This window comes from Trichomycterus rosablanca, chromosome 12 (genome assembly GCF_030014385.1).
Source record: "Trichomycterus rosablanca isolate fTriRos1 chromosome 12, fTriRos1.hap1, whole genome shotgun sequence".
Taxonomy (NCBI): Eukaryota; Metazoa; Chordata; class Actinopteri; order Siluriformes; family Trichomycteridae; genus Trichomycterus; species Trichomycterus rosablanca.
Genome location: NC_085999.1, coordinates 10,459,927 through 10,474,574, shown reverse-complemented (window position 1 = coordinate 10,474,574; position 14,648 = coordinate 10,459,927). Strand labels below are relative to the sequence as shown.

The following is a 14,648-nucleotide window of genomic DNA, read 5'->3' as shown; positions in this document are numbered from 1 at the left end:
TCTTGTCCTCATCTCTTGGGAATCAAACGTCACCTGTAAAGGATGAGAGAACATACAGCTGGCTGGGAGGGAAATTAGAGCTTGGCCAGGGCTGTCTACAGAGCTGAAGGTCCTCCCCTGGATCTTTTAGGGTTTATCAGCCCTAAAACATCTTCACAAAATGCTCCTTTTTCTGCATCATAAATTTGAACTTCAGATTGTCTGTAGGTCTGTTTGTATTTGTTTTATTACAAAAGAGTCTGTGGCCCATGCTTGCATATTTTTTACTCCATCTGGCCCCAACAAGAAAAGTTTGGACACCCCTGATCTAAATCTAATCAAAATCAAGCAGTTACAGAAGATGAGTGAATAAATGAATGAATGATTTAATAAAGAAATACTCTGTGTCATCTATGTCATCTATTTTTAGATTACTCCACTCCCTGGAACACATCCTCTGTTGGTGCTGGTTAACCCGAGGAGTGGTGGACGACAGGGAGAAAGGTACAAATCTTCTCTGTTTATCTCTGATCTTTAATGTATTTGTGTTCTCAAACCTCATCATTTCACGTGTTTAGAAGTGGAAGTATTTTTAAAGCATCACATATGTGACTCCATGTTCTCACAATTCTGTTGCCTGATTTAAGCAGATTTTTTTAGAATCTGACTGTCAGTGGGCAGCAGTTCTACTTTGTAAGAGCAGTACGCTCACGGTTTGCAGTGTCCTGCTGCTATTCTTGCTTGTCAGCACTGCCCTAAATATCATCAAAGCAAACAGGAGGCAGCACTGCTGTTGAAGAAGGATGAATGTAGGTGTTGTTACAGCTCTCACCACCCACCACACTTCCTCAATTTGCCGAAGGACCAATTTGGGATCCAGTAGGATTGTCACCATAGCAACGTACTTTTAAATACCAATAATGGCCTGATTATTCCCTATTATTAGAGTCAAGCACACACAAAGACGAACTAACTGCCCCAGATCAGGAACAAGAACGCTGTTTGGACTGTTCCTTCAATGCAAATAAGAGAATAAATTGGTCATCTCTAAATCATTCAGTACTCTTTCCACTCCATCTCTATATTTTATATCTATTCAGCTCTGTATTTTGAAAGCTTACTTGATGGTTTTATACTCTTGACTCTGCCCTTATATTCTTTCACAGTGAATGAATAGTGTTTTCAGTACTTATAAGTGCTCGAGTTATCACCCCTCCCTACATAATGAGCAATGCTCCAGACTAAAAGCTTTTCTATGATGTGTTTCAGACTTTCAGACTCTCTCTTTCTCTCTCCCTGCTCCTCTTGCTCTCATTTCTGTGCTTTGTTTCACCAAGGCAGAATGTTGTAGCAAACAGAATGTTGTAGTAACTACTGTACAAACTGTCAAAGTTACTAAAGGCTGCCCAATAATGTGCACGTGTGGTGTTTAGGCACTTATTGTAGTTGTAAATGTGTCTCAAGGCAGTTATAGCCTAGCAGTTATGGTACTGGACTAGGAATCAAAAGGTTCCTGGTTCAAGCCCCACCACTAACAGGTTGCCACTGTTGGGCCCTTGAGCAAGCCCCTTAACCTTCAATTGCTTAAACAATATACTGTCACAGTACTGTAAGTCACTTTGGATGAAAGCGTCTGCTAAATGCTGAATGTCGTGTACAGGGTTAGGCAAAATAGCTTAGTAAACTATGAATTGATAAAAACTGAATATATGAATATCAAGTAACCCTGTCACCTTACAGTAAGAAGGTCCTGGGTTCCCAGGTCCCCTCGGGTCTTTTCTATGTGGAGTTTGGTAAGTGCTTCAATTTCCTCTCACAGTCTGAAGACATGCAGTTAGGTTAATTGGCGCTACTAAAAATTGCCCTGAGTGTGTGTGTGTGTGATGGACTGCTGACCTGTCCAGGATGTTTTCTACTCTTCGTCCAGCGAATTAGACCCACCCCAACCCTGAATAGAATAAAGCGGTGGTAAAACAGACAATGAATGAGTGAATAGTCCTTTCTGTGTGAAGTTTGCATGTTCTGCACCTGTCTGTGTGGGTTTCCTCTGAGTACTCTGGTTTCCTCCCACAGTCTGAAGACATGCAGTCAGGTTAATTGGCACTACTAAAAATTGTTGTGTGTGTGTTTGCCCTGTGATGGACTGCCGACCTGTCCAGGGTGTTTCCTACCTTTCGCCCAGCGAATTGGACCCACCGTGACCCTGAATAGGATAAAAACAGACAATTCATGAATTAATGAATGGTCCTTTCTGTGTGGAGTTTTTATGTTCTCCTTCTGTCTGTGTGGGTTTCCTCTGGGTACTCTGGTTTCCTCCCACAGTCTGAAGACATGCAGTCAGGTTAATTGGTGCTACTAAAAATTGTTGTGTGTGTGTGTGTTTGCCCTGTGATGGACTGGTGACCTGTTCAGGGTGTTTCCTAACTTTTGCCCAGTGAACTGGACCCACCACTACCCTGAATAGGATAATGGTGGTAAAACAGACAATGAATGAATAAATGTTCATTTAAAAATAATTACATGCTACAATTTTAAAAAAGCATTTGAAATACTTTGATTACAGTTTTGCGTTTTAAGAACAGTGACACTGTATCAACATACATTATGTAACTGGATCAATTTCTGCAACTGTTGATAAATGATATGCTCTCATATTTATTCAAATAACTCTACATTTTTCCTTCTAGAGTGTTGCGGAAATTCCAGTATCTGCTCAACCCCAGACAGGTGTATAGTCTGGATCGCGGAGGACCCATGGCAGGGTAAGTCAACAGAGAAATAGCTGTAAATGATAATAAATGTAAGACTGTGTAAGACTGACTAACTTACCCAGTACTGTGTAAGACTGACTGACTTACACAGTACATTTCTCTATAAAGGATGGTCACAGCCTAAATTTAGAAAAGTCTAGCAGTATTCAGTTTTTGCTGTGACTCACACAGCCACTGTTAAAGCCCCCCAGTGGTGCAAATGCCATTTCAAGCACCTATTACTGTACATATAATATACCCCGACGAGGCATAACACTATGACCACTGACAGGTGAAGTAAATAACACTGATTATCTCTTCATCACGGCACCTATTAGACCTGTTAGTGGGTGGGATATATTAGGCAGTAAGTGAACATTTCATCCTCAAAGTTGATGTTAGAAGCAGGAAAAATGATCAAGCGTAAGGATTTGAGCGAGTTTGACAAGGGCCAAATTGTGATGGCTAGATGACTGGGTCAGAGCATCTCAAAAACTGCAGCTCTTGTGGGGTGTTCGCGGTCTGCAGTGGTCAGTACCTATCAAAAGTGGTACAAGGAAGGAACAGTGGTAAACCGGTGACAGGGTCATGGGCGGCCAAGGCTCATTGATGCACATGGGGAGCGAAGGCTGGCCCGTGTGGTCCAATCCAACAGACGAGCTACTGTAGCTCCAATTGCTGAAGAAGTTAATGCTGGTTCTGAGAGAAAGGTGTCAGAATACACAGTGCATCACAGTTGCAGGAAGGTAATCAGAAAACTACAGGACCATGCATAATTTAAAACTTTTCACTCTAACTGTTTTAATTAATTTTATTTCCATGTTTTATCACTGCTTTATTCTGGTCAGCCTTGCAGTGGGTCCAGTGTCTCCGGAATCACTGGGCGCAATGTCATAACACACCCCAGACAGGACGCCTCACCCACCCCCCTCAGACAGAGCCAATCATGTCTGTATGTAGACGTCTGACTGGTCGATAGCACCGCTGGGGATTTCAACTCTGGATTCCAGCAGTAGTGGGCTAGTGCAAATTTCCACTGTGCCACATAAGTGTCCACTTTAAATTAAAGGACTTGTAATGAAAAGCACTGTGTTGAATTTGAGAAACATACAAAAAGAATTTTCACTAGTGGTCTAAGACTAATTTGATGTGTTATTATACTAACACATATGTGATTTTAATATGCATATGTGGTTTTAATTTTTTGTTTACTTTCAGTCCTTTTGAAAACAAAAAAAATATATCAAATGTGATTAATAATAATAAATAAGTAATAAATAACTATTATAATTCCACTACCTGCTGACCTGTCACAAACACTAGATTATATTATGTGTGAGTTTTATTATGTAAATAATAGATTCTTTTGCTATTAATGAGGTTAAAGTTGTGGTTGTTCTTAGTCATTTGTTGATAGTCTATTTTTATTCTATACTTTAAGGGCAGCGGCTGTTTGTAATTTTTAATAATAAGTGTTAATAAGGGCCAGACAGCTTTTCTTTTGCCTGAAGTTAAAAAGATTACTGCAAGTTCCAGTGGTATTTTTGACAACAGGATTTAATGCCAGCTTAATGAGCTTAATGGGCGATGAGAGACAGCAGATAAGATATTTGCTGATTAATAACATTTGTCTTTAAGCACATACACCGATCAGCCACAACATTAAAACCACCTCCTTGTTTCTACACTCACTGTCCATTTTATCAGCTCCACTTACCATATAGGAGCACTTTATAGTTCTACAATTACTGACTGTAGTCCATCTGTTTCTCTGCATGCTTTTTTAGCCTGCTTTCACCCTGTTCTTCAATGGTCAGGACCCCCACAGGACCACCACAGAGCAGGTATTATTTAGGTGGTGGATCATTCTCAGCACTGCAGTGACAATGACATGGTGGTGGTTTGTTAGTGTGTGTTGTGCTGGTATGAGTGGATCAGACACTGCAATGCTGCTAGAGTTTTTAAGTACCATGTCCACTCACTGTCCACTCTATTAGACACTCCTACCTAGTTGGTCCCCCTTGTAGATGTAAAGTCAGAGACGATCGCTCATCTATTGCTGCTGTTTGAGTTGGTCATCTTCTAGACCTTCATCAGTGGTCACAGGACGCTGCCCACGGGGCACTGTTGGCTGGATATTTTTTTTGGTTGGTGGACTATTCTCAGTCCAGCAGTGAGGGTGAGGTGTTTAAAAACTCTATCAGCGCTGCAGTGTCTTATTCACTCATACCAGCACAACACACACTAACACACCACCACCATGTCAGTGTCACTGCAGTGCTGAGAATGATCCACTACCCAAATAATACCTGCTCTGTGGTGGTCCTTTGGGGGGGTCCTGACCATTGAAGAACAGCATGAAAGTATTAGGAGACCTACGGTAGCTGGTGAATGCACCCCGAGTTCCCAGCGAAGTAGGTCTTACAGAGCAAGGCAAACAAAGGCCTTAAGTGGCAGGAGGACCAATTAGGGCTGATCACCCGCAGCTGTCAAGCTGGCTATTTAAGCCAGCTCTGCACAGCGGCGGGTGTCGCACCTTTTGTTTGTTTCCCTGATCTTATGTGGCTGCTCGTCCACGCTCCTTTCCTAGGTAAAACGGTATCCCCTGGTGGCATGCGCCATTCGGGTGTGTAGACTGCAAGGTCGAGGTAACCGTTCGTTATTGTCCCTATTAGGATTAGCGTGGTGCGACGCCGTGCAGCCCTCGCGCTGCTTTTGTTTATGCGTTTAGCATTAGCGGTGCTGCTGTACATCAAGCGTGTCCGCTTGGTACAGCAACCGCACATCCTTTTAGATCCAACCCGAAAATTGGATTCCTGAACCGCTGGGTGGCGACACCGCTAAGCTTTCGGTTCTCGCGCAGCCTTCACCGGTTCGAATCCGCACTCGCAGTTGGTGTATCTAACTCTGTTATTTCTCTTTTTTAGATCGGCGTACTTCAGCTGCGAACTTCAGCAAAGCAGACGCCGGTCGCGTTCTATCCTAGCCTTCCGCTGTGCTGGGGCTAGTGATTGCCGGGAGTAATCTACTCCCGTGTTTTGACACTGTAGCGCCTAAAGCGCTCCCCGTCTCTTATTTACCCGCGCCACAATAGCGCGGAGACAACGCACCCGGCTCGTACCGAGACGACCGGGGTTCGCGTCCCACGTCGTTATTTTCCCTTTTTGGGTTTTTCTTTTCCCAGCAGTTCTGTGGCACCATCGGACTTTCCGATTGGGTTTTTGTTTCTCATTTTTCCTCTGTTTTTGTTTATTTCTAATTAAAAATAAAATATCATTTTGATTTTGAATTCTGCATTTGAGTCCTCCTTTCTCCACGTAACAGAAAGGTGCGACCACTCATGGACTCAGCAGAACCCACAACCGTTTCCGACGTGTTACGCCACCAAGGGGTGGCGTTGGGCAGGCATGAGGTAGCCCTCACCGAGTTGGTGCAGCGCGTAGCCGCGCTCGCCCAACAAGTGCCCATCTCGGGGCCCACTCCTAGTCCCGCTGCTCACTCTAGGGAGTCTGTAATCCGTGACACGCCCATTCCTCCTCCTGAGAGATACTCGGGAGAAGCGAAGAAGTGCCGCGGATTTCTCCTCCAATGCTCGTTAGCGTTTGAGCTAAAGCCGTCTCGCTACCCCACAGAACGTTCTAAGGTGGCCTATATCATTTCCCTTCTCACTGGGAGGGCATTGGAATGGGCTACCGCTCTTTGGGAGCAAGACGCTCCTGAATGTTCGTCTGAAAGCTCCTTTAAGGAGGCTCTTAAGGAGACATTTTTTCACCCTGCGGGGGGCCAAGAGGTGGGTCCACGCCTTCTCGAACTCACCCAAGGTGGTCGCTCAGTAGCAGACTACGTGATTGAGTTTCGAACGCTAGCAGCAGAGTGTGGTTGGGATGAAGGGGCCCTTACCGCTATTTTCCATCGCGGTCTTTCCAGTAAGGTAAAGGACGAGCTGGCCACTAGAGATCCTCCTACCACCCTTAAGGCCTTTTACACACTGGCCACGTCCATAGACACCCGGCTTCGCCAGCGAGCGCGGGAACGGGGTTCCTGTCCTCCGTTTGCTCGCTCGTTGGTCCCTCCTAGCTCCCCTCCGCATAATCCCGATCCCGAACCCATGCAATTGGGGTCGACACGACCTGACGCCCCTCAGGCGTCAGGTTCCCACTCCAGACCCCGCCGACCATTAAACTAGTAGGCCGCTCTCGAACCAGGGAATCGAGAGAGGGCCAAACTAGCATCCCTGGTCAGGGCCTGTTTTTATCGGCCCGATTGTCTTGGGGTTCGGGAAATACAAACCTCAAGGTTTGTGTCGATTCGGGAGCGGTAGAGAGCTTCATTGACATCGATCTGGTACGCAGGCTGGGGATAGAGGTCCAGCCGCTAACCAAGCCGGTCTCGGTCCATGCTGTTGATGGTTGAGCCGTAGCGGGCAGCCCGATTACCCATCGGACGCAGCCCTTGACGTTGCGTCTGAAGGACCACGAGGAACGGATCACCTTCTTAGTGACTCACGTTCCTCACCTCCAGGTGGTCCTGGGATTTTCGTGGTTGCAAAGACACAACCCCCAGATCGACTGGGCCACCGGGTCAATCTTCATTTGGGGAACACGGTGTAGAGATTCGTGCTTGCTTCAGGCCGGCACGAATCTCAACCCGCCAGTACCACAAATGGAGACCCCGGATTTGGCCACAGTTCCTCCTGTGTACCATGATCTTCAGGAGGTTTTTAGCAAGTCCAGGGCGCGGGACTTGCCCCCCCACAGACCGTTCGACTGCGCCATAAACTTGTTGCCCGGCACTACCCCTCCTAGGGGGCGCCTTTTCTCACTCTCCGGTCCGGAGAAGGTTGCCATGGAGGAGTATGTGCGCGAGGCGCTCAAACAGGGGTTCATTCGTCCTTCTTCCTCCCCGGCCGGGGCGGGGTTCTTTTTTGTTGGTAAGAAGGATGATACATTGCGCCCCTGTGTCGATTATCGCGGTCTAAATGCTATTACGATCAAGGATCGGTACCCGCTGCCGCTGATGGCTACGGCTTTTGAAGCCCTTCAGCGAGCCTCAATTTTTACAAAGCTCGACTTACGCAGCGCGTACAACCTGATCCGGATCAGGCAGGGGGACGAGTGGAAGACTGCGTTCATTACGCCCACTGGCCACTATGAGTATCTAGTGATGCCCTTTGGGTTAATGAATGCCCCCGCAGTCTTCCAGAGATTCATCAATGAGGTCCTACGGGAGACCCTTGATAAGTTCGTCTACGTTTATCTAGACGATATTCTCATTTTTAGCCGATCCATCGACGAACATATAGGGCATGTCCGACGGGTTCTCCAGCTCTTGCTCGAACACCATCTTTTCGTCAAGCTGGAGAAGTCCGTCTTTCACGCCCCTTCGGTTTCGTTCCTAGGGTTCATAGTGTCACAGGGCACCCTTCGTATGGATCCGGCTAAAATTAAAGCTGTGGAGAGCTGGCCAACTCCAAGTTCTGTTCGCCAAATGCAAAGGTTTTTGGGCTTTGCAAACTTTTTTAGGCGATTTATCAAGAACTTTAGCACTATCGCCGCGCCACTAACAGCCCTTACTGGTAAGGGGCCCTTTAAATGGTCAGTGCAGGCCCAACAAGCCTTTGACAGACTGAAAGCTCTCTTGACAACTGCTCCTGTTTTGCAGTTGCCTGACCCTGAGGAGCCATTCGTGGTCGAAGTGGATGCCTCTGAGGTTGGGGTTGGGGCAGTATTGTCCCAGAGAGTGGGGCCAGGAAAGAAGCTGCATCCGTGTGCCTTCTTTTCGCACCGCCTGATTCCGGCTGAGCGGAATTACCCGGTCGGAGACAGGGAACTTCTAGCCATTAAGTTGGCTTTAGATGAGTGGCGACACTGGCTCGAGGGAGCCAAACATCCTTTTCTTGTCTGGACTGATCACAAGAACTTGTCATTCATCCAGCAAGTCAAAAGGATGAACTCGCGTCAGGCACGGTGGTCCTTATTTTTCGGTAGGTTCCATTTTACGCTGTCGTATAGACCGGGGTCCAAGAATGCTAAACCGGATGCCCTGTCTAGACAGTGGGAACCAACCAGGCCGGAGACCGAGCCTGATCCCGTGATTCCCTCGACCCAGATAGCTGCCCCAGTCACCTGGGGCATTTCAAAGGTCATACGGGACGCCCAAAGGGCCGAACCCGACCCCGGTAGGGGACCTCCTGACAGGCTGTATGTACCTACTACTGTACGGCGTCAGGTTTTCGAGTGGGCTCATGCCTCTCCTTTTGCGGCGCACCCAGGCGTGACTAAGTCCCTGGTTTTGCTGCGCCGAAGATTTTGGTGGCCGGGGATGGAGAATCAGGTACGTGACTTCGTCCGTGCCTGTACTGTGTGCGCTCTGAATAAGAGCCCCAGAGAGCGCCCACGAGGCCTTCTCCATCCGTTGCCGATACCTTCAAGACCGTGGTCCCATATTGCTCTAGACTTTGTGACAGGCTTGCCAAAGTCTAGAGGGTTCATAGCGGTGTTGGTAATTGTCGACCGGTTCACCAAGTCTTGCCTGTTTGTCCCTCTGCCCAAGCTACCATCCGCCATGGGCACTGCGCAGATCATCCTGCAACATGTGGTGAGAGCGCATGGGGTCCCATCAGACATTGTGTCTGATCGGGGCCCGCAGTTTGTAAGCCAGTGCTGGCGGGCCTTCTGCCAACTCATTGGTGCTAAGGCCAGCTTATCCTCGGGGTATCACCCCGAGTCGAATGGGCAATCGGAAAGGCTCATCCAGGATCTGAGCAAGATGCTCAGGTGCCTGACGGCAGGGAATCCGGCCACGTGGTCGGATAAATTATTGTGGGCTGAATTTGCTCACAATACCCTGCATCACTCGGCGATAGGAATGTCACCGTTTGAAGCTCAGTTCGGGTACCCTCCTCCGCTCTTTCCTGAGCAGGAGCAGCAAGTAGCGGTCCCGTCTGTACAGCTTCATGTCCGCCGCTGCCGCGCCGCCTGGCGTAAAGCAAGGCAGGCACTTGTGGCCAATCAGCGCTCCATGAAGCGCACTGCTGACCGCAGGCGGCAGCCGGCTCTCACCTTCCGGCCGGGCCAACGTGTCCTTGTGTCGACGAGGGATCTCCCCGTCAAAGGTGCCCCTCACAAGCTGGCACCCAGGTACATTGGCCCGTTTAAGGTGGTCAGGCGGATCAACCCGGTGACCTATAGGTTGGAGCTTCCTCCCAGGATGAAAGTGCATCCAACCTTTCACGTCTCCCAACTCCGACCATTTATGTGCGGGGGAGTTTTACCCCCTCCCCAGCCTCCCGCCCCTCGTATCATCCAGGGTGCCCCTGCCTTCACTGTCCGCCGCCTGCTGGATTGCAGGAAGGTTCAGGGTAGCACCCAATACTTGGTGGATTGGGAGGGCTACGGCCCTGAGGAACGTTCATGGGTACCGGCTCGGCAGATCCTGGACCCTGAACTGATCCGCGAGTTCCGCCGGAACCGTGCTGCGGGTCTTGGGACCTCAGGAGCTGTCCCTAGAGGAGGGGGTTCTATTAGGAGACCTACGGTAGCTGGTGAATGCACCCCGAGTTCCCAGCGAAGTAGGTCTTACAGAGCAAGGCAAACAAAGGCCTTAAGTGGCAGGAGGACCAATTAGGGCTGATCACCCGCAGCTGTCAAGCTGGCTATTTAAGCCAGCTCTGCACAGCGGCGGGTGTCGCACCTTTTGTTTGTTTCCCTGATCTTATGTGGCTGCTCGTCCACGCTCCTTTCCTAGGTAAAACGGTATCCCCTGGTGGCATGCGCCATTCGGGTGTGTAGACTGCAAGGTCGAGGTAACCGTTCGTTATTGTCCCTATTAGGATTAGCGTGGTGCGACGCCGTGCAGCCCTCGCGCTGCTTTTGTTTATGCGTTTAGCATTAGCGGTGCTGCTGTACATCAAGCGTGTCCGCTTGGTACAGCAACCGCACATCCTTTTAGATCCAACCCGAAAATTGGATTCCTGAACCGCTGGGTGGCGACACCGCTAAGCTTTCGGTTCTCGCGCAGCCTTCACCGGTTCGAATCCGCACTCGCAGTTGGTGTATCTAACTCTGTTATTTCTCTTTTTTAGATCGGCGTACTTCAGCTGCGAACCTCAGCAAAGCAGACGCCGGTCGCGTTCTATCCTAGCCTTCCGCTGTGCTGGGGCTAGTGATTGCCGGGAGTAATCTACTCCCGTGTTTTGACACTGTAGCGCCTAAAGCGCTCCCCGTCTCTTATTTACCCGCGCCACAATAGCGCGGAGACAACGCACCCGGCTCGTACCGAGACGACCGGGGTTCGCGTCCCACGTCGTTATTTTCCCTTTTTGGGTTTTTCTTTTCCCAGCAGTTCTGTGGCACCATCGGACTTTCCGATTGGGTTTTTGTTTCTCATTTTTCCTCTGTTTTTGTTTATTTCTAATTAAAAATAAAATATCATTTTGATTTTGAATTCTGCATTTGAGTCCTCCTTTCTCCACGTAACAGAAAGGAGGTAACAAAGCATGCAGAGAAACAGATGGACTTCAGTTAGTAATTGTAGAACTACAAAGTTCTATATGGTAAGTGAAGCCGATAAAATTGACAGTGAGTGTAGAAACAAGGAGGTGGTTTTATGTTATGGCTGATCGGTGTATAGCTTAAAAGTGTAATTTTAGCCATGAACGAAGTCTGTCTTCTGTGTGTTTTCTTCTAGTGGCTGTTTCAAAGCTTTTTTAATAATTTATCATTTGATAATATTAGACTTTTAAAGAAATGTGATGCAGTGATAAAGAAACTGAGTGATCTTTATTATCTGTTGACACTTTAATGTGTGTTAATTGTCTGTTAGGCTCAATTCTCAGCTGATCACATTTCCACTACTTAAAGAACCATGGTTCACAGTTTTGTATCTGTGAAACAGATCAGCAATTACCACGGTTCAGAGGAGTGCACACACTCAGACACACGCTTCAAGTCTCACTTGAGTACATTTTGTGCCTCTGAGTTGCTCAACAGACCATTTCACTCAGCAAAAAAAGAGAGTTGTTAGACGAGAGAGCAGCCAATCTATTCTCTCCTAACTACTCAGCCTCCCACCCCCCACAACCTGTATACTCATGTAGTCACGATCAGAGCTGTGGTCATTCTGAGAAAGCCAGACTGACAAATACATTGGCTTGGTTGGCTGTGTCATAGACCTTTATTTAGAATTAACTGTTTCAGAAATCAAATCATAGAGGGGGGTGAAAAAAACCTTAAAGAATGTAACAGGTGTTAAGATTACCATGGCAAGGGTGCTCAGGTGGCGCAGCAGTAAAACGCACCAGCACAGCAGAGCTGACATCTCGAACTTGTCGGCCCAAATCTCAGCTCTGCCACCCGGCAGGCTGGACGCCTACACCAGCAACGATTGGCTTGTTGTTCCAGGGAAAGTTGCTGAAGGGGATTCCTCATAACTGATGCATTTATGACCTCTGCTGGCTGATTGATGGTGCCTGCACAGAGATGGGGGATACTGTGATCAGGGTGTGTCTCTCCGTACACAAAGCTGATCCACATATGAACTCGTCTCGTGCAGGCGAAAAGATGCAGTCGGCTACTGCACACGTGTCGGAGAGGGCATGTTTTAGTCACAACTCTCCTTAGTCAGAGTGGAGGTCAACATCAGTAGAGAGGAAGCGTAATGCAATTGGGTGATTGGATACGACTAGATTGGGAGAAAAAATTGTACATATCCTCCTATGTACATATGTTTTTAAGATATTTCAGGGAACAGCCCAGATACTCATCACATGCAAGGTTTCAATTCAGGTCCCCAAAACCTCTGGATCTTTGTGGTATGTACTCTACCAATACCAACTCTAACAATTATAAAGAATCAAGAAATAATGTCCCTATTGATACACTATAGCTGTTTACGTAAATTATTACTAAATGATCAAAATTATATAAAGGTCCTGTTTAGATAAAGTTGGCATGTTCTCTCTTTGGTTTCCTCCTACAGTCCAAAGACATGCACACTGGTTTATTGGAGCTACTAAAAATTGTCCTGAATGTGTGTGTGTTTGTGTCAATGTGTGAGTTTGCCCTGTGATGGACTGGTGACCTGTCCAGGGTGTTTACTTCTTATCACCTAGTGAATTGTAAAACAGACAATGAATGAATAGATGTATGTATTTGGGATTATAATAAATGGGTCATTAAGTGGATATGAGTCACAAAGCCTAAATCTGTAGTGTTTATACAATGTTTTGCCTTATTACTACTAGGGTATATTTTACTATATATATATATATATTTTTTTTTCTGAGGTTCTAGATCTCTTAAAAAATTAATTATTTTTTTCTCCTTATGTAAAGCACTTTGAATTGCCAATGTGTATGAAAGGTGCTATACAAATAAACTTGCCTTGCCTTGTCTTGCCTACTGTATTATGCTTAGTGTATTTTTGAATGAAGTAATAAGACTTAATGTGTGAGATGATTTATATGATAGATTAACACAATCACTTCATCCTATTTATTTTGCTTTACCCAAACTTTTACGCATAGCTCAAATAGATCTGCTTATGATGATATGAATGAATAGGATTATCTAATAAATATGTTTTTATTTTACATTATTTTTTCTGTTGTACAGACTAAACTTCTTCCGTGATGTTCCTGATTTTCGAGTTTTAGCCTGTGGAGGAGATGGAACAGTGGGCTGGATCTTGGATTGCATTGGTAAGTCTGGAGTATAGAAAAGGCTGGCTATTGAAACTCTTACTGTTTCAACACAGGAATAAAATAATGTAAAAATTGCATCTAACTCTAGATAGAATGACTAGAGAGTTTTTACCTGTTATTACAGATTTTCCTGTTATTAAAAGTACACTACATGGACAAAGTGTGTAAACATCTACCATAAGCTTGTGTATTAATATGCACTTGGTCTCCCTTTATGGTTATAACCACTTTGCTCCACTTCTCTGGGAGGCCTTTCCACAGGATTTTGGAGTGTGTCTGTTGGAGGAGCATTGTGAGGTCAGGCACCAAAGATGTTCAGTGAGGTTGAGGTCATGGGTGGTACAGAGCGGGGTTTGATTAGACCTCGATGGTAACTTCGGGCTGGTCCATTTTTGGCTTTGAAGGCAAGCATCAGTGAAAATAACACAGCAGTGTGGTGATGTGGCAGTGTTTAGATTGGTCAAAAACCAATAGTGGACATAGGAGCACCTGCCAGGAGTTCCAACTGTTTTTTTAAGTCAATGAACATTTAATGGACCTTGGAAAGTCTATTGTCCAGAAATGATTGGACCTAGAAAGCCTGTACATTTGTGAACTTTTACATAGAAGTTAATGGAGACTAGCATTGGCAGGATAATGGGCTGCTTCTCTATCTACTGACAGCCAAGTTGATGCTAATGGATGAGCATTGCAAAAAAGCTTGTACGGGTGGGGCTTAGAAAGTGCTGTTAAGTGCCGATTTAGAATCAGAGCTTAAAGATGTGGTTGCTGAAGGCATGAGACACCTGATCTGAGACCAGTCATATTACATTTTATTCCTGCGGGAGCCAGTGAGTGTTCGTTAGAAGAAGTTGAGTAGAAAGGCAACTGTGTGGAAGAGTGAAGACTCGAGAACAACTTTACTGCTGTGCCTTTGATTGTAAAATCTTAGATTCAGTTAAATAAACTGGTTCTTTAGTTCCAGAGGTTTTGCTTGCTTTTACTCATATGAGTTTAATAAGCAGTAGAAAATAGCTTCTAATATTTGAGGTAATTCCAGAGGCAGGCAGTAATTTTTATGATGCGGCATACAGCACGAGGTCTCAGCAGGTTTTGTGTAAAAAAATAACTGCTTATTCAGAATGAGTATGTATGAATAGGAGTGTAATGCCTCGAGAGGGATTAGCACCTTGTGCAGGGTGTATTCTTGCTTTCATTCCATTAGTGGCCCAGTGGTT

General features: G+C 46.3%; 1 protein-coding gene across 3 annotated transcripts in view; it reads left to right on the top strand.

Moving 5' to 3' along the window:
• Positions 1-14,648, top strand: part of LOC134323869 (diacylglycerol kinase beta) — a 144,129-nt gene that overhangs the window by 63,366 nt on the left and 66,115 nt on the right. For all 3 annotated transcript variants that reach the window (XM_063005430.1, XM_063005431.1, XM_063005429.1), the window contains 3 exons: positions 410-483; positions 2,667-2,741; positions 13,343-13,428. In XM_063005430.1, coding sequence (XP_062861500.1) covers positions 410-483; positions 2,667-2,741; positions 13,343-13,428 — 235 coding nt within the window. The remainder of the gene's footprint in view (positions 1-409; positions 484-2,666; positions 2,742-13,342; positions 13,429-14,648) is intronic.